This window comes from Sinocyclocheilus rhinocerous, unplaced genomic scaffold (assembly GCF_001515625.1).
Source record: "Sinocyclocheilus rhinocerous isolate Xijiao unplaced genomic scaffold, SAMN03320098_v1.1 scaffold3411, whole genome shotgun sequence".
In the NCBI taxonomy this organism is placed as follows: Eukaryota; Metazoa; Chordata; class Actinopteri; order Cypriniformes; family Cyprinidae; genus Sinocyclocheilus; species Sinocyclocheilus rhinocerous.
In genome coordinates, this window is record NW_015657957.1 from 219,544 (window position 1) to 240,295 (window position 20,752).

A 20,752-nucleotide genomic window follows, 5' to 3' on the forward strand; every position below is an offset into this window, starting at 1 on the left:
CTGTTGTCCTGTGGCTGCCGTCGCATCATCCAAGTGGATGCTGCACACTGGTGGTGGTTGAGGAGAGACCCCCCCCCACATGATTGTAAAGCGCTTTGGGTGTACAACAATACACAATAAAAGCGCTATATAAATGCATCATTCATCATTCAAGTCGTCTACATCTGGAATGGCACGAGGATGAAAAAATAATGACAGAATTTCATTTTCAGGTAGAGTATCCATTTTTTGTGATCATTCAGGCAGATGGAGGGGGCTGTTTATTTCCACATTACTCTTTTTTAATTAGTAATTGAAAAACCATTTCAAAATGTAGCTAAAGTTTGAAAGATCAAAAAACTGAAAAAAATTTACATTCAATTAGAAATGTACAATTTTATCTATAGCTACTCTTATCATTCAAAAGTATTTCATCAATGACACGTTAAACTGATCAAATCATGATTTCCACAAAATATTAAGCAGCACAACTGTGATAATAACAAGGACTTGCTCTAGTCTTGACCACCAAATAGCATATTAAATTACATGGAAAGACTGGAGTAATGGCCGCTGAAAACTCTGCACAAAATGACATTTTAAAATCTATTTTAAAAAGAAAAGTTATTTTAATTTGTAATAATATTTCAAAATATCAATGTTTTTACTAGAGCCGGACCGATATGGGTTTTTTTGGGGGGCCGATACCGATATTAGGGAGTAAAAAAATATATTCTTTGTGTATATTATAGTACAGTACCAGTCAAAAGTTTGGACACTTTGCCATTCGTGTGTCCAAACATTTGACTGGTACTATATATAGAATACAGTATATACATAAACAGAATATATATACATAAACACATTTTTTGCAATGATCACTCAAATGTGGTGATCAAACACTTATAATGGTGACAGAGATACGTAATGGAGGCAGGGCATTTAACAATTTAACAATAAACTTTATTATCCAAAATGAGTCTGACATCAGTGCACTGAACAGTAAAGTTGAAGTTTATTCAACTTTAATTCAATTCAATTCCATTCAACTTTATTCCTTTGAAGTTTATTTCACTTCGGAACATTCATTCATGGATTTGCGCTACTGTCTTCACACACAGAAGAAACTTACTAGAGAAGTGTGAAGTACAACATAATATACCTCTGTAAATAAATACAAAATAAATTCATGTCTCCTTTAATGCCCTTTGAATGCAATGTGTCCCTTCCCCCGTGATCGCTTGATTGGTCGGCGCTGGACCGCGAATTTAACCACCCCTAACTCCCAAACCCCCGGGGGCTATCGACGCGGCGGTGGTCTCATTCGAAAGCGGGCCTCTAGACGTACACTCGATTCACGTTTGAGAGGGTTCCTCGAGCTGAAGGGATCCCCCGAATTTGCGGATTTGCCGCGCCGTTACAGAGATATGGCCGTTCAAAGTTTCAATGGTCTTCCATTGATTTTAGCTTTAAAGCGTTTCATTAAGGTCGCCAGTAGCAAACAATGGAGCGCGCTCTGCTGGACAAACTAAGTAATTACACCATTTCAAGCATTTTATCTGTGTTATATGTTCCCGATACCTAAACTTAACACCTAACTTAACTAATAAAATCTTACTAACGATTAATATGCAACAAATTAGGAGTTTATTGAGGCAAAAGTCATAGTTAATGGTTTGTTAATAGTGAGAATTGGACCTTAAAATAAAGTGTGGTCTTACTTCTTGAGTCTACAAAAGTCGATCATCATATTCTCAACGTCTCTCTCATATTTTCAAAATACTCATATATTTCATAATACTCTCAAAATTATTCTATCTAAACTCTTCCATCCCCAACCAGTGATTTAAGATTCTAGTCTACAGCCGCTGATGTGCCTCTCACTGGCATTTGTGCTGAGCAGACATCTTCAACTACACAACCATATTAGGTTGTCACATCCCAAAAATTGCTTTGCTGACATGAGATGGGTAAAGACAGTAGGGGGGAGCGGAGAAGAGAGGGGTGATCTGACAGAAAGGTGCTCAAACCACCGCCGCTCTCCCCTAACACGATCATGTCTGATAGTAAATGGATTTTAGCGGGGTGCTGTTAGAGCCGTGGCAGTGAAAGCACCCAGAGCTCATTTCTGAGCTGAGACTCAATTGTGAGCGACATGTATTCAGCCAGCCGGCTCTGGCCTCAAACAGTCCAATGCACCAAAGCCCATTTCACAGTTTAAAAATCCCCACCAGAAAGAAGCAAGAGAAATGTGGAAGGAGGGGGCCACGAGGTCCTGATGTTATACTGGGGTGGCTGAGTTGTTTAGATAAAGAAAAAGGAAGGTACTCTTGAGCAAGGCCGTAGCTGGCCCTGGTGCAGGTTGTAATAAAATGAATACAACATAATAAATGTAATAAATAAATACAAAAAGATACAAATTAAACAATGATTTAAGTTTTTTCAAGTTTGTAGGTGTGCAGGTACAGAAACTGAATATTCAAATGTAAAATAGCATTGCATAGTCTTCACTGTATAAATTAAATATGGATTAATTCTGGTTAAAACTACAAAAGTTATTCAGTCAAGAGCAGTGAGTGATTTTCTCACTTTTTTTTCTTTGATTAACATTAAGGACACTGACAGCAGGTAGTAAATTAGGCGCGGTCACTTTAAGACACCTTGAACTGAAATGCTACAGCGATCTGTCATGCCACACTTAACCCTCTGGCCCTCTTCGGTCATTTTTGACCGAAAAATTTTATATTTTGAAATTTAAAAAATCTTAGCTTCATCGGAATGAGATGACACTTGGTGACTTTAGTCACATTAGCAATATGAACACAAAAAAATCATGGACATGATTCGGATATGTTAAAGGGTCAAATATATATACAAATATAATAATATATCAAATATCAAATCAAATATATCAAATATAATACCTGTGGAAATACGAAAAAAAAAAAATTTCTGTTCTGAAGTTTTATTAACATTTATTGAATTACATTGAATAAAATATCAATTAATTACAAAATGTTTGTATAAAGTGTTTTGAATTATCACTATCCATTCCTTATTTTGTTAGATTTTTTAATGATCAAATACGGAGTAACAAAAATGCTTTCTATGTGTTCCCTTTCTAACAAGATTTTAATGTTTGACTGTAATCATAATGTAAAACCTGATACTTATCTAACCAAAAAACTTGACAAAAAGTAGTCTTTTAGAATGTCGAGATATATATCTAAATGCAAAACCTAAAAAAAATGAAGAAATTATGTCTAAAAAACAACGGGAATCCAAAAGGCTCTGTTTATATCTATATAAGGTGCTAATACAAGAGGTTACGCAGCATTACACAAGTTTTTATTTTTTTAATGCCTCCAGATGGCCCAATTCTCACTTCAAAAAATGGATTTTAAATGCCTTCACTCTATTTTAATGTGAAATATTGCATTTATTAAAAAATAGTAAAGAAATAAAAAATATATATTAATTCTAATGGAGAAAATAGCTCATTAAAATTGTATAAATATTGCATAGTATCATAAAATTCCCTTAAAATCATAAATAATAATAAAAAAATATAATTGAACAAAAATATATTTCCTGAAAAAAAAAAAGTTACATTTCAAGGCTTCGGTCACTTTTGACCCCAAACGAGGCAAGTGTGACTCCTAAACGAAGAGGGCCAGCATCAAAATGGCATTTATTGTTTGAATTTTGTGTTAAAATATACCAGGATTTGAAAGCTGAGACTTTCAGAAGTAACAAATCTCGTTGTGATAATTGGATTGGAGGTGCATTACAAATAATGTTTTGAGAAGGGAAAATCACGGATCTGGCAACCCTGGCTTGAACTAAGGGTGATTCATAGGGTTAAATAGAACCTGTGTTAACAGTATTGTGTTAAAGCGTTATTATTGCTTTAACCTGGACAGCCCTAAACTCAACACAAGAAACATTTTCTTCATGCAAATTGCTGTCTGACATGCTTTTCCGCTGCCTTTTGATTGACAGGAAATAATCGGCCCTGATCATCGGCTGCCGCCAGTGCAGATAATTGCTTTTACCGGCCGATACCGATTATTGGCTGATACACCATCAGTGCATCTCTATTTATATTATAGTCATTTTTCGCTGTAATGCAGTAAAGTGTACACAAATATTGGGTAAAATGGTCAGTTTAAATTTCGATTGCACTATTTTGGACTGTTTTTATCAATAATTTTCAGTAATGAGTGGCTTATAAGTTTCAAAAAAAAAAATTCCACATCATCCACCTTTTTTAAGATCAATGTAATAGATTCTGGGCATTCTGATATATATAGGCCTACATATGACCAAAAAAAGAATGATATAATAATGAAAATATAAATTATAATAATATAATTTATATTGTAATTTTTTATACATCATGGTAGTATTTGTTATACAGCATTTAATTTATGGTGATATAAAAAAAAAACAATGAATCATAGTAATTATTTACTCTAATAAAGTATATATTGGGCAAAATAGTCTATTTAAATTTAGACTACAAGAAAACATAAAATACTACATCAGGACAGATTACAGTAAAGAGAAATGGTCTAATGGTCATGAAAAATAGTATCACGAAAAATAATGCCACAAAAATGTCCTTCAACAGGCTGTTTAGTTAATACAAAATATTGTATATAATATTATTTATATTCATTTTCTTTTGATTTTAATCTGACACGTTTTTGCTATGATACGTTGTATCACTACTACATCTGAAACATTTCAGTTTTTCTTACCTGTGTATACAGTTCTTTAGCTCCAGGTACGCCATTCCGGCAGCAGCATCTAACGCAAACCTGACCAGTTGCTTTGTCTTGAGATCCTCTTTTTTCTTTCTTAAGAATGATAAAAAGTCCCCACCTGTTGAAAAATGGCAAAATAAATGAACTACAAATATGCAATCAATTAAAAGAGACACCAACATCCCAAACAAGTTTATGACACTTTTAACGAGGAAGGGTTTCTGTGGCTAATGGCTGAAGCAAAGATCCAGTTTACTGACCTGGTATGAGCTCCATCACTATGTAAATGGGCTGCCGTTGGGTACAGACGCCTATTAACTTCACAATGTTGGGGTGATCATACTGCTTCAGGATCCTAGAGGTGAAGAAAGCATAAATGAATATGGACATGACCACATTATTTCATCACTCATCTTTATTTGAATGAAGCGAACATTATTTCATGATGTTTGAGGAACGAGATAAAGACGTAAAGCATACAACGGTGAATGTGGGTTCACCTGGCTTCTGAGAGGAACTTTATCTTGAGGTCTTGTGGTAGATCTTCCTTACACGTTTTCACGGCCACCAGCGTTTTATCTCGCAGTGTTCCTCTAAAAACCTCACCAAAATTTCCCTAAAACATTTGTCCAAAAGCATTTCTTAGTGTCTAGTTTTATTATTTTAAATATCAAATAACAAAAATACCAAGAAGAACCACCTTAACATGGTTTTCTGGACATACACCATAGCAGTAGTACTAGGAATGGGTCGTGACCGATGACTAATTGTCCAACAACCTATTTGAAGTCGACTAGTTTTTGTGTGTGTGTGTGTGTGTGTGTGTTTTTTTTTTAGGCAAACTAGTCAACTAGTCACTTGTGAAAATGTGTAGTTTTGCACAAGGTCCTACCACAATATTTTTTTTAAATGACCATGCAAATAATGCCCCATGATAAATGAATATGATATTTATTCAAAGTATACATTAATGGTAAAATTTTGGGGGTTGGCAAGATTTTGTTTTATGTTTTTAAAAGTCTCTTATGCTCACCAAGTCTGCATTTATTTTATCAAAATAATAATATTGTGAAATATTATCACAACAAATAGAACAGTTTTCTATTTCAATTCAATTCAAAATGTAACATGTATTGACAAAATTCAGAAATCATTCTAATATGGTGATTTGCTGCTGAAGAAACACTTCTTATTATCAAGGTTGGAAACTGTTGTGCTTTTTAATATTTTTGTGGAAAACTTGATACATTTTTTTCAGGATTCTTTGATGAATATAATGTTCAAAAGAACAGCATTTGTTTGAAACATTTATATAAACTTTTATATTTGAATTTGTGTATGTCTTTAGTGTCATTTTTGATACTTTTGATCAATTTTAAGCATCCTTGCTGAATAAAAGTATTAATTTCTTTAAAAAAAAAAAAAAAAAGAAAATATTATAAACATTGCTAAACACAAGCACAATGGATATGGACTTACTTTCCCAAGGAGCTCTCCAAGAATGACGTCCTCATGATTGAGAATCCATTTCTTATCCTGAGCAAACAAACAAAAATAGCAAATTATCTTCCTGACACTTGTTCGTTAATGAACTAATGACTCGTGCAGAGACAAACAGATGAGAGATGCTGAGTGTCCTGTGGGTCAGTCCCTGTGCTACTGCTCTGATGAATGAGAATGATGATTTGATTTTATGTACAATTTTATTTAGAAATTATTACACTACACAAAGAAGAATATGTATATGTACTAGGCCTGGGCTATAAAACGGTATCGATATTTATCGACGGTACACCTTCTTCGATGACGATATAAAAAATGTTCGGTATAGTGCACGATATAGGCACGTGCTATGAGTGACGCAGACAGCACACACAAACAGGAACATGAGTGCTGTGCCTGCCTGTGATGAGGAGATTGTGAATAAAAAAATAATCTGCATATAAAACATTAGAAATTAAATATTTGTTTAATTTTTATTGTGTGTTTAACTGTTAAAACCAAAAATATTTGTTGTTTGTCTCAATAAATTGAGTTAATTTAAAAATACAGTGGTTAAATGTAAACATTTTTTTCTATTGCTCTGTTTTAAAAAAGGTTATAAAAATGTCAATAATTATCGATACCGAACGATATGAAACATTATATCGTTGATACATTTTTTAGCTATATCGCCCATCCCTAATATGTACACAGTCTATTCTGCAAATAATACGATCACATTATTTAATTTCTATAGGCGCAGTAGGTCAATTTTCCAGAATATTCCTTAAAAGCCACAAAACCACTTTTATTTTTAAACACATGTATTTGTGAATTTCTTTCTTTGTGTTTAATTAAACATTGACCTAAGCTGCTTTTACTGACACAAATAGCGAACGTAGTGTTGTAGGCTACGTTTGAGGATTCAAAGAGGTTCAGACAATTAAAACACACACACACATAAGAAAAATCCCTTTCTAAAATCTCAATGCATTTACAGCAGCGCTAATGAGAATAGACATTTACTACGACACTGATGATGGCATCAACTAAAGAGCCATTATTCTAAACATCATAAAGTTGAGTGACCTGCAGTGTCGGCATTAACCTGGACTCACTCATGCTAATCCAAAACTGAACGCAACAAAACAAGCAGCAGTGTCTGCATGGAAACTGTATTTTCTGAGTTTTAGACAGCTTACATTAGTTCTAATGCTGTCATTTCAGACTTTGTCTGTCTACTAGGGCTGCCCAAATGGACCAAAAAGAACATATTAACTGAGATAAAATAAATATTTAACATGCTGCTGCTGCTGCCAAGATATCAAGGCAAAAAACAAATAAATAGATTAAAAATATAAATAAATAAATAAACAAACACAAATAGCTCCAAACCAAATCATATTTTGTCCATTGTCTGCTGCCAGTTACTCTTTAAGGGTGTTCACACTTGTTTTCTTCAAAAGAATCAAACTCTTCAGTGACTTAAAAATGAACCCAACTTCTCTTTGGATTCACATTGTACGTAAACATAAAGAGTCCAGTTTTCACTTATTTGAAACAAAGTCAAGTCAAATATATTTAGTAATAAGATTATTGAAAACATGGTTAACAACAACATTATGATTATTTTTATGCTATTATATCATGTTTTTCTCATTTTCAGAATGTTCCTCACTCCACATCTGCTAATATGATCTAGTGAAAGGCTATTACACATGTTTAATAACCTATAATGGCTAGGAATGTTTGGAATTATGCAAATGTGAAAATAAATAATTGTATTCACAATGCAACAGCATACCGCTTTAAAACAAGCAAAACTATGAGAACCTCAAGAGATTGACTTTGTGTGGACATATTTCACATGTACATTCACATACTGCATTTCAGTCCACTAAAACAACATTTTATGAGCATCATGTGTGTTTGGAATATTATGTGTAGTAGCTACACTGATGTTCAAAAGTTTGGGGTCTGTACAAGTTTTTTTAAGGCTGCATTTATTTGATCAAAAATAGAGCAAAAACGGCAGTATTGTGAAATATTTTTATAATTTAAAATGACAGATTTCTATTTGAAAATATTTAAAAAATATATTTATTCCTATTAATGCATTTATTTATTTTAGCAGTCATTACTCCAGTCTTCAGTGTCACATGATCTTTCAGAAATCATTCTAATATGCTGATATGCTGCTCAAGAAGGGGAAGTCGTGGCCTAATGGTTAGAGAGTCAGACTCATAGCCCAAAGGTTGTGGGTTCGAGTCTCGTACCGGCAGGGATTATAGGTGGGGGGAGTGAATGTACAGCGCTCTCTCCCACCTTCAATACCACGACTGAAGTGCCCTTGAGCAAGGCACCGAACCCCCAACTGCTCCCCGGGCGCCGCAGCATAAATGGCTGCCCACTGCTCCGGGTGTGTGTTCACGGTGTGTGTTCACTGCTGTGTGTGTGCACTTTGGATGGGTAAATGCAGAGCACTAATTCCGAGTATGGGTCACCATACTTGGCCACATGTCACGTCACTTCAAGAAACATTTCATATTATAAATGTTGAAAATATTTGAATATTTTTGTGGAAACCTTGATTTTTTTTTTCTTGGATACTCTGAATAGTGAGTTAAACAGAACAGCATTTATTTGAAATGGAAATCTCTTGTAACTTATAAATGTCACTTTTGATTTATTTAATGCATCTTTGCTCAATAAAAGTATTAATTTATTTTAATAAAAAAAATATAACTAACCCAAAACCTTTGAACAGTAGTGCACATGATTTGGATTTTATGTCAATTAAATGTACATTTCTGCACAGTCTGAAAGTATCCCAGCATTCACAGGGGTCTTATAGTGCTTCTTGCAGCCCGCAGCAGAAACATCACCTCTATTATGATTTCAGTCGACATGTTCGGATGAAGTGTTTTACCCCTGTCATCAAAAACCCATCAGAGGAACAGCATGGCAGGTAATCATCCGACCTGATTGATGGATGCACACATAGACACACACTTCCTGGGGGGAATCCAGCCAGTGTGGCCCACCATCAAGAAAGGAGTTCAAACTGATATTTTCTAAACCATTACAATCTTTTTCCGTAGCCAAGGAGATATCAACAAACACACACATCAATTCACAGGACTTTACATCAGCAAGACAGGTTGATTTGAGAACTGCCCTGCACAACATCAATTTAATGTTCAATGTAGCTGCACATGTACGCGAAAATGAGCGATGTACCCTCCGAATTTCTGTAATAAGGAATTTTATGGCTGCATATTGGAAATACAGTGATAGCTTTAGAAGTGAAGACATATCAAATGACTGTACTGAGTGTAGAACAGCTTGTTAAAATGAAAAGAGAGACAATGTTGCACCTTTATGACAGGGTTCAGGAGCACGACCCCAGATTTCTTGGTGATGACTTGTTTAGTTGTGTAATGGTGTTCTATGAGCTGTGGGATGGTGGGGAAGCCAGTGCCTTCAAATCTGTACTGATTCTGCAGACAAAAAGAGGCAAATGAAATCAGACAGTATATTTAGCAAATAAAATAAAATACACTTAGTCATTTTAGCATATTTTGGGCATTGTTGTATATTTTTTTTATTTATACTTTGCTATTGTTTTTTCGTGTTTGTTTATTTTTTTGGCAAAAGCTGTTTATCACAAATATTATATATATATATATATAGCATACAATTTTTCTTTATTTTTTTGAGTGTTGATCATCTATTTATAAATCCCAAGAATCGATTAGTCTAGCCTGTTTTCAGTTAATGGATGGACCTTTGAAGCGCACCTCCCATCTAATATATCGCAATAAGCATTGTGCTTTGGTACTATTAATATGAAACTTAAGTCTCAGATTTTAAATTCTGTCCATTGTATTGCAGTATTCAAACAATAAATGCCGTTTTGGTGCTGTTTAATGTGGAGTGACATGTAATCGCTCAATCAGTGTTTCAGCCGCGCAATGATGTCAAAATAACAGCTTTTAAACAATTCATCTAACGTCACATTTACCTCAGAAAAACATATATTCGGTGACCATAAACTCATTACTCAGATAGAAAACTAAACTGTAGAGAGGGGCATTTTGCTAAATATATGCACCATATAACATTCATTATAATTTGTTACTGTTCTTTAATGTTTTATTTATGTTTGAATAAATCCGTCCAAGATTTTATGACAGCCACTCTCTTTGAGGAGATATTTATTCTCTTTTTGTATATTTAAAAAAAACTAACTGAAGTAATTGTAACTTAATTATTATAAAAACTTCATTAAGTGCCATTTAAGCAGTTGTACATATTTTACAGAGATTTTTTTTCCTTGAGAAAATTTGGCATGTACTGTACCTGATATATATCCAAAATAATCAAAATAATCTTGGTAATCGAATCGAATCGCAAGCTTGAAGAAATGTGTATTTTAGAGCGGGGATCTCCAGTCCTGCTCCAGCACATCTGCCTGTAATCATCAAGTAACCCTGAACGCCTTGATCAGCTGGCTCAGGTGTGTTTGCACGGGATTGGAGCTGTAGGACGGCAGCTCTCCAGGAGCAGGGTTGGAGACCCCTGCTGTAGAGATATTGCTTTTACCTATTCTCAGCCAAATGTCTGCGGATTAGTTAGTATAGCCATTTAACAGGCCTGTTTTAGTCTATGGTGAGTGTAAGTGTTATTAATCGTCCCTTTTTGGTGTGTCTACCACTTTTTCTGGTTTTCACCTTCTCTGTGGCTGTTTTTTCCCCTCAGGCGACTGACTAAGGAGAACGTGAAGCCCTCAGGAAGGCAGATCGGAAAGTTAAGCCACAGTAACCCCACCATTCTCTTTGATTATGTGAGTATTTTATTGCTTGTGACGGCCATAATGGTCCGCTAGACTCATGACATGCTTTTACAGGGCTACTTTATAATCTGCAGTGTGCCATCAATTTTCATTGCTCCTGAGATGAAAAAGCACGTATAAAAGGTCAGACCAGTGGCCTAATGCCCAGCATCAGAACGAGAGCATGAACACGAGGCTAAATTTAGGCTGTGTTAGTCAGCGGGCTAACGGTAATTGCATTCATCTCCATCGAATGTAAGAAATTCATGACTGGGCCGACCGCGGCTGATAGATCTTCACGTGTGCCAGAAAGTTTTCATCAGGATGCTGCTTTCTGCTGGGTTCGTTCTGAAGAAGTGGTGCGGAGTCTTGTTCTGCTGTCAACGTTCATGCTGCGCACGTCTTCAGCGATGAGAGACTCCGCGAGTTTTGCAGAGAAAAGAAAAGACTTGGAAGTGGCTGACAAAGTGGCTCTTTGAATTCATTAGCATTTCTGAAAAATTCAGAAGATTCAGTGGTGAAATAAAAGACTGAGATGAGCTCTGATGAAGGCTGTGTTATTCAGTCGCTTGCAGAGGACTGCACTTTTCTTATGCCTTTCCTCATTTTAGAGAGAGAGAGAGATAGACAGAGAGAGAGAGAGAGATAGACAGACAGAGAGAGAGAGAGACAGAGAGAGAGAGAGAGAGAGAGAGAGAGAGGCCACTGACTGATGCTGCTCCCTCTGAACTGACAAACACTCGCCACAGTACAACATCAAATCAAAATTGATTCTGTTTGCTAGAATGAATGTCCCTGGTCTAATTGAGCAATGTATTATTCTACTTGACCAGGGAAATATAACTACCAACTGACTCTCATGTATATTTTACAGCATTAGTTGAGATTTTTTTTCCTTGAGAAAATTTGGCATGTACTGTACCTGATATATATCCAAAATAATCGATATTGAATCGAATCGAATCGGTAATCGAATCGAAAGCTTGTGAATGAGAATCGAATTGTGAAATTGTGAAAAACCCAGCCCTAATATATATATATATATTTGTTTTTTGGATGAATAATGACATTGTTTTGTGTCAGTGTGGTGCACACCTTTCTGATCATGTACTCACATCAGCAAACTGAATGATGAAATGTCTGCGCTGTCCGTCTGAGAATACAGACAGCACATATTCTCCAGGTTTGCCGTGGCTCTCGCGCACCAGGAAGTCTCCCTGCTGCTTCAACAGCTCTTGGGCCTCTGTCCTGGGAATGGCGCCGTGATACCACTCTTGCTCGCCCAGCGGTTTTTCACTAGTGGGTATCACATCAAAAAACTGTAAAGGAACAAACACAAGGAGGTCAAGTCAGAAATAAGGAGGTGTTGATGGAAAAAGCAGGAGACTCAGTTCTGAAACTTACTGATGAAGAGCCCAGTACAGACTTGGGCGAGCGGATGATTCCTGCGATGGAGTGTCTGAGGGTCTCAAGCTTTGACACCTTGTCTTTGCTTTTATCCTGAAAAATAATAATTGTTTCAATCACAAAGTTTTGTGGCACATTAATTAAGCACAAAGAAAAGAAAAGAAAAGAAAAGAAAACTAAAATGTTAATGAAACAGTAAATCAAATTCTTACAGCAGAAATCCAAAATGTTTTTTCTAGACGTGGTACAATGATAATACCATATCTTTTAGACATATACCATAGTAATGCAATATTTTTGGATATTGTACCATAACAACACCACAGATTTTGTATCGCTACAATATGGTACCGCCAAAGGACTGTTTTCTAAGAGAAGAATCATATACTTAGTATTCAAGTATATTTGGACACATACATTTGAATATAAGGACACATTTTTAGAGGATGGAAATAAATCTCATTTAAAAATCCCTGCAGTAAAAGTGATCATTTAAAACAGTCTTAATCAATCATACTGTGCATCAATGCACTAGCAAAAAAAGGCAGTAAAAAAAAAAAACCTGAGAACACACTGCCCTCTTCAGTCAACTTCAACACGAGCATCATGTCAAATCAAACTAAACCTTCATATTTCACAACAAACTGCACATATATAATGGAATAAAGTCACAGGAAAAATATTAATATCGTGCTGGGATGCAGTTTAAGAAGTCAAAATTACTGTCAGTAATAGCAGTTGTTGTTGTATCTATTTTCACTGCACTGAATCGGTGTTAAGTTATAAGACAGTATGGTGGTAATTATGATTTAACATATGTTTCAGAGCATATTATTCACTTGTACAAATGGCAATTATTAACAGCTGTATTACATTTATTTCATGTTTATTTGCAGACTACTGACCACACACACACACACACACATTCAATTTGTACTTTCCAAGTGTACTATATATTAAAAGGAGATTTATTGTATATTTTATAGTTTTTAGTATATATTAATTAAAAAAAAAACTATATATAAAAAAGCATATTACACATTACAAAAATGACTGAGATTTAAAAAAACAAACAAAAAAAGTTTTTGTTTATTTATTTTTTTCATATGACCGGTGGAAAAAAAGTTGTTGTTTTTTTATACAAATTTACATTTATACATTTAGAAGACGCCTTTATGCAAAGCAACTGACAAATGAGAAATACTTTGTTTATTTATTTTTTTCATATGACCGGTGGAAAAAAAGTTGTTGTTTTTTTTATACAAATTTACATTTATACATTTAGAAGACGCCTTTATGCAAAGCAACTGACAAATGAGAAATACGTCCTATGGTATATTTTGTCCTGGTGATGTTGAGAGTGAGAGTCTGTGAACAGTTTGGGACAACAAATAGGGGTGCTTGGTTTCAGAAAGTGTGAGAACCTCTGTGCTAGCAGTATCATTTATAGGCTATACACCTCCAGCTGAACTGTGGTTTGCCTAATCTCTGTTAAGATACTCAAATACAGCTGTTATTTACCACTGGGACATTTCCCCAACAACTTTTGCTAGGGATGCACTGCTACTTTAATTTTTGTAGTACTTGCTGACACTGATTACCGATACCTGTATTGCCCTTGCATTTAAAAAAAAAATATTGGGTAGAATATGAAGAATATCAGAATATAAATCATATTAGTTGGCATCATTCGTTTAGCATATAGATGTTTCCTTCGGTTATTTTCAAACGTAATTATGCCTTGTACAAGCTTCTGTTACATTCACTGTTCATCTATTGCTCTGCCGTATTTTGTCTTTTATTTAATAGCACAGCACACATTTAGAGCTGCTCTAGTGCAGCGGCACAGTAATCAAGATAGGAAACCAGTCATTATACATAAACCATATAACAGCTTATGTTTTTTTTATTTTTTATTTAGCTAATATTTTATAATTTAGTTTTAAAGGGGTCCTATTATGCTTTTTCACTTTTTCAACTTTAGTTAGTCTGTAATGTTGCTGTTTGAGCATAAAAAAGATCTGCAAAGTTACAAAGCTCAAAGTCCAATTCAAAAGGAGATATTTTATTTAACAGAAATCACTTTTCAAAAACGACAACGAACGACTCGTTTGGACTACAACGCACATTTTCCGGGATTTGTGATAGAGGTGTTGTAATAATGTAAAATATGTGAAAAATTATGTGTTTTTCGAACAACCTAGTATGAGAGCCTGTTCTAGTACACCCCCAAAACAAAATCAAGACTTTGTAAAAGAGCATAATAGGACCCCTTTAATCAAAATGACACGTGTGCTGAGTGTGCAATTAGCAATCAAGTGCATGCAACAGAATATTGAATTTATGTTTAATATACTACTAATTAGATCCATTTACTTCATAGACATCCTTAATCTCTGGTATCGCCATTCTGCTCTCTGTTTGTTCTGTTGTTGGTGTTTTGTTTTGTTTTTTGTCTGGACACAAACACTGTACACATGCTGTGTGGAATCGGTTTTCAGTACCAGCGTATTTTAATGAGTATCGGGCCTGATACCGATATTGCTAATTTTGTCCTCAGCAATTTATGAAAGCCTGAAGCAAAAAGCTTACCAATCATTATATTGCAACTAATGTAACTAATGAAATTACCTCTTTAACGTTTAGGTTTACACATTTAAAGACTGCTGTGGCAGCTGTGACCTTGGATTCTGCACCAAGTGAATAGAAGTCAATAGAGAACCGTCACAAACTCCTCTTCTGGGATGTGGCTAATATGAGCTCAAATGAGCAAGTCAAAAACCCACCGGAAATAGTACACCATCTGGTCACCTTTGGCATACTTTTTTCAATGTGCTATGATTTGGGACACACAAATTCTAATATCTGTACTCTTTAAAAAAGGATAGTGTCCGAATTGAGTGCCTTACCATTGAGTTGACTGAGCGGGCGTCCTCTTCGTAGTTGACGACAGGAGGTGGTTCTTTGCCCTCGTTCTCTTGCATCTTCTGTTCTAGTAGTTCTCTCTGTGCCATTAGTTTGGCCTCCGAACAGCGCAGCAGCTGGACCGTCTGTCTCAACTCCTCCAGAGACTGCTTCTGACTGAGTAACATCACCACGCTGAAAAGAGAGAGATCGCGCAGTTCAATCCACAATGAATGCTTCCTGTTAATCTCTTTTTAAGGATTTTTTTGAATGTTATGTCAGAGGCAGAAGCACTGTCGAGGTTATTTCTGTAACTTTACTCTAAACTGAAATGCAACCAAAAATATAGCAAAAATGTCTTTAATAAATGCATGCAACTAATTAGTTCATTTTAATACATTTTAACCATTATTATTTAATTTGACAAGGCCATTTTCACACTGCACACATAATTACAGCACAACGTCATGAATTTCAATTTCAATTTTCAACCTAAGTTCAATTTGCTTTGCACAGCCAAAACTGGCTCAGTAATATAATATGCTCATGGTGTGAAACAGGCCAAACCGTTTTATTCTGATTTCTAAAAGGAGAGAAAACTATCCTAGAACCTTAACAAATATGAAATATCATCCACAACCAAGAAACATTTGTACAAATGTGAATAAAAAAAAGCACATACATAAGATATTAATCTTACTTATGTATGATTAAGTCCATAAAGTGTGGGAAAATATAAATTATTGCATATATCAGCACTGAGTTCAGTTGGCTAAACTGGAACGGGGAAGTTCAGGTGTAGAGCTGAGCAACACTGCCGCCCATTTGCAGAGGTGATTATATCAGCATCTCTTGTACTGGATTACCCAGCAGACCTTAAAGGATGTGCTGAAGCTGGACAAATCCTCATCTATCCAGCACAACAGCACAGTTCACTGAGCTCCATCAGCCCGAGCCCTTTCATCTTCACAGAGGTGCAGAGGTCAGCACGGACTGGTCTGCTCAGCCTAATGAATCTCTGGAAACACTTGAGTTCTCCACACCTCTCTACTGCATCCATTGCTCTAGCTAACACAGAGAGAACACTGAAACAGGAATGACCATGAATGGAAATTCAGTCCAATGATGTTTTAGTGAAAAAAGCCCCTGCTGCCTGACATTGTATAACTCCTGAATTCAAAACACAACTAGTGTAAACTAACATTAGTAAACCAGCATTACGGAAATATTGGCTAAATATTTTCTCTGGTATTTCTCCTGTAATCAAGACAACATTAAACACAATAAAAAAATTCTGTTTGTTTTTCAATAAAAAATAATTTATTGCATGAAAAAAGAAATATGATTTCAGTTTTTGAATTTCTATCTTTACTTTCTCTAGGTTTTTTTCTGCATTTTAATAAAGTTTTAATTCATTTTTTAATTTGTCATCTTGTGGTAAAATCGCGCTGATTTTATATAATCTGTGTAGAGGGTAAAGGAGGTTCATTCTCTTACTCTGATTTCTTCTCATATGTTTTGGTAGATTCCTCTATTTTGTTCTCCAGGTCCAGCATGAGGTCCTCTTTGCTGTGGAGACTCTGCTGGGTTAGGAGCAGCTCCTCTGAGGTGGACTTCAGCCTGAGATCAGTCAAACACACATCTTCAGTACTTTATCTGCCAAATCAAGTCACTTACGACTGGTAGCATAAAAAATAGCTGTGCTTACTAAATATGGAGACTGCGGAAAAGACTAAAACTCACTAATGCACTAATGTACTCGTTAATATCACCAAACATAAGAACTGAAGCATTCATGCAAATCTTCCATATATACAGCTAATAAGTGACGCTGACTGAGAAATGAGCAACTCACATTGCTTGCAAATGGTCTGCTGTCAAATTATTCCACAGAATCTCATTTGCTTGAAGATTCTCCGTTTCTTCTAATAGCGTTGCGTCAAATTCTACATTTGGTTCTTTGGCTTCTGGTGATCTGTTAGAATAGAAATGGAAAAGATCTCAGAGATATTTAACATTTCTGACAAAAAAAATTAAATAAAAATATACCGTCTATTTACAATATTATTTAAAAATAAAAAAAGACATTACTTTTTTCTTATTTACACATTATACTAATTACAATCAATAAGCATTTTTTATTCACAAGTGTCTTACTTATAAATTTCGATGAAGTTGTCATACTCTGACAGCGGATCGATTTGGTCGATGGAAGTGTGTATTTCTTTGTGGACCTTCACTATTTCATCTGTTAACAGGCTGGTGATTTCACTGTACTCCTCCAGAATCCCCTTACTAGAATAAAAAAATTATAATAATAATTGTTTGTATCCATTTATCAATGTACCATGTCATTGATAGGAGATAGGATAGCTCATACTTGAGGGAAGAGTTTTGAACAAACCTATTACTTTTCTGAAAATCTATGATTGATCATTTTTAAAATGAACTGACAGTTAAGCTAATCAGTGGTTCTGAATATATAACTTTTCCCTGACTTTATTTCCAACACTGAAGAGACGTCTGCATGGTTGTTTGACCCACACTGAACGGTCATATCTAAATCAATCCCAGGAGGCTCTTGTAAATGTTTCCTTTGTGTGGATTAACCTCCACTTCAGATTACTGCAAACTCTGTGATTAAAAAACAGCTTAAGAAAAGAGAAAAACCCAAGAAGACTTCTGTTCACCGCTAATCCTCTGACAGCTATGAGACTTTGGATTGGGGCTACGTCATGTAGTAAGGTTTTTAGTGCAGCTGCACTGGTTGCGCAAGGTCTACAAGAAAAGATTTAAATACACGTGGCGGTCCCAACAGTTCACAACACCCAGACACAGTACAATGCGAGGACTACACTGCCCTACACAGTTCAAGAGGAAGCTGTATTCTCATGTCAATGCTGAAAATAATCTAAATTTAGAGGAGTTTTGGAGTGGGATATTTAAATCATATAAACAGATATATGGCATCCCGATTGACCCTGATCCCTTGATGGGCATTTTTGGTGTGGTGCCTGAGGGTACAGAACTCAGGAAAGACACCCATTCTGTTATGGCCTTCACTACACTACTAGCAAGGCATTTAATATTATTTCAGTGGAAAAGGACAGACCCTCCAACACTGGATATTGGATATCCAGCACTGTAGCTGGATAAAAGAAGCAATGCCTTACATTCAGTTAGAAAAGATTAAATACATGATTTGAGGTTCGAAACGCAAGTTTTGAGACATATGGTCCCCCTTTATTAGATATTTTGAAGAGCTCCCTTGCCTTTAAGATGGAGTAGCTGATCTTAACCTCCCCTTCATTCCATATCTTCTTTCCACATTTAGATCTATTTATTTTATTTTTTCAAACATTTTTTCTCTTTTCTCCTCTTTCTTAAAGTTGATTATTTATTTAGGTTTGTGTATATACATATGGTATGTATGTATGTATGTATGTCTCTATTACCATTAAAACTACTTATTTTAGTTCCTCTATTATGTTTTCTATACTAGTATTCTGAAAATGTGTACTTGGGTTATTATTATTTTTTAAATGAAGGTGTGCCTCTTCTGCTATATTCATAGCTGTTGCCAAGCCTTCCGCGTTAAACGACAACTTATGGACTGAACAAACATGGGACACTTGATTTCTCGACTGTCAATTCTGGAAATTCTGAAATGTTTTGACTCAAGATTATGTGGCCTAGTGGCCTTTTTTGTTTTGTTTTTGATTTGTTGCCGTGGGGACAAAATTTAAGTTCCTTACACCTAGAAAAGTAGTTCTGTTTCATTCCTACTGCAGTGGCAGTGTAAACACTATGGATTATCGCAGTGCCAGCTAGATAGGTCGAGAGAATATACCAACAAAGTCACGTAGTGACGTATGCTGAGCCCTGGGAGGTTATAAGCCACCGTAGCTCAGCACTCTGCCTCTTTCGCTTTCTCGCCTGGTTGGGTTAGGTTGAGTGATACATTCGCGCTGTCGAGTGCAGCTTACTAGAGCAGCGAGATATCGTCCTCACAAGCTGTGTCAGCGTGCATCTACGCCACTCCAACAGATTTGGAGTATATTTAGCAGTGAGTTTTTGATTTTCTACTTGAGTCTATATTGCTTCGTCGGTTAAACTCTATGCCTCTCGGTGCTATCTGGTGGCTGGTGTTTTCCACGACAATAAGTTAACGGTCTCCCGTTGCCTTAATCATCTGTTAACTATTCTGAGTGTTTTTCGAATTTATGTTATACTCTGTGCCCTTCGGTTCAATCCGTCTGCAATTTTAGATATATTTTCCTTTTTTTCGTGAGATACTTGTTGGCATTACCTGTCGGTTCACCCGAGGAAATCGTATATATATATTTTTTGTTATTATTTTTATTTTTCCTGCCTGTCTTCGTTGTTACCATCATCCCGCTTAACTTAAACCTTACGGTGCTATCCGAGGGTGTTATTAGCGAGTAACTATGGCTCACAGCTCGATTGCCACTGGTTTTCCATTGACTTGTAAGCTCTGCCCTAATAATATTCTCTTGTCGGGAACTGGTCACAACAGACGCATCCCTCACAGGGTGGGGGGCAACGTGGAATCGGAGAGGTATTTGCGGGCACTGGACACCGACACAGGCCACAGAACATATCAATCTGCTGGAACTACATGCCGTGTTCTTGGCTCTAAAGAATTTCATGCCAGTCCTGGCAGGCCGCCATGTTCTCGTTCAGTCCGACAATACCTCAACAGTGTTCCATCTGAACCACCAGGGCGGCACAAAATCTCGCAGGTCTCTACAGCTTACTCACGAGATCCTGACATGGTGTCAGCCGCGACTGTGCAACCAGACAGCAGAAACTCTTTTCAGGGATCAAGTACATCCAGGAGAATGGAGACTTCATCCAGATGTAGTGCAGGAGATCTGGCTACGATTTAGAAGAGCGGAAGTGGATTTGTTTGCTTCAGAGATGACAACTCACTGCCTACTATAACCTTATGGGAGACGTTACACAGGATCTCCCTGTACAGGCACAGAGTGCTACTCGTGGCACTCGTGGCACCAGCCAGACCATGGTTTCCTTTGTTGCTGAGACTTCTGACAGGCAATCCGTGGAAACTTCCCCTCAGGAAGGACCTCCTCTCCCCAGCTGGAGGCAAGGGTCTGGCATCCGGATCCAGCTCGTCTGCAGCTTTGGGTCTGGCCATTGGGTTAAATCCTTCTCTGGAGCATTGTGACCCTGCAGTTATCCATACCATCTCTAACCGCCAGAGCTTCTTGCACACGACAGATTTATGCTTCACATTGGAAACTTTTTTCTGCATGATGTGGGGAGCGGGGGCTTGATCCTGCAACATGTGACATACCGAGCATCTTAAACTTTCTTCAACATTTACTGGAGGAGG

At 36.3% G+C, this 20,752-nt stretch overlaps 1 protein-coding gene across 2 annotated transcripts in view; it reads right to left on the reverse strand.

Annotated features, from left to right (window-relative positions):
* The window catches only part of LOC107721649 (tyrosine-protein kinase Fer-like), a 56,347-nt gene that overhangs the window by 5,535 nt on the left and 30,060 nt on the right, over window positions 1-20,752 (reverse strand). For both annotated transcript variants that reach the window (XM_016529770.1, XM_016529769.1), the window contains exons 6-16: window positions 17,533-17,670; window positions 17,231-17,350; window positions 16,873-16,995; window positions 15,381-15,570; window positions 12,469-12,564; window positions 12,180-12,383; window positions 9,608-9,730; window positions 6,228-6,284; window positions 5,249-5,364; window positions 5,009-5,103; window positions 4,743-4,866 (exon numbers count right to left, since the gene is read on the reverse strand). In XM_016529770.1, the coding sequence (XP_016385256.1) occupies window positions 4,743-4,866; window positions 5,009-5,103; window positions 5,249-5,364; window positions 6,228-6,284; window positions 9,608-9,730; window positions 12,180-12,383; window positions 12,469-12,564; window positions 15,381-15,570; window positions 16,873-16,995; window positions 17,231-17,350; window positions 17,533-17,670 (1,386 nt within the window). The remainder of the gene's footprint in view (window positions 1-4,742; window positions 4,867-5,008; window positions 5,104-5,248; window positions 5,365-6,227; window positions 6,285-9,607; window positions 9,731-12,179; window positions 12,384-12,468; window positions 12,565-15,380; window positions 15,571-16,872; window positions 16,996-17,230; window positions 17,351-17,532; window positions 17,671-20,752) is intronic.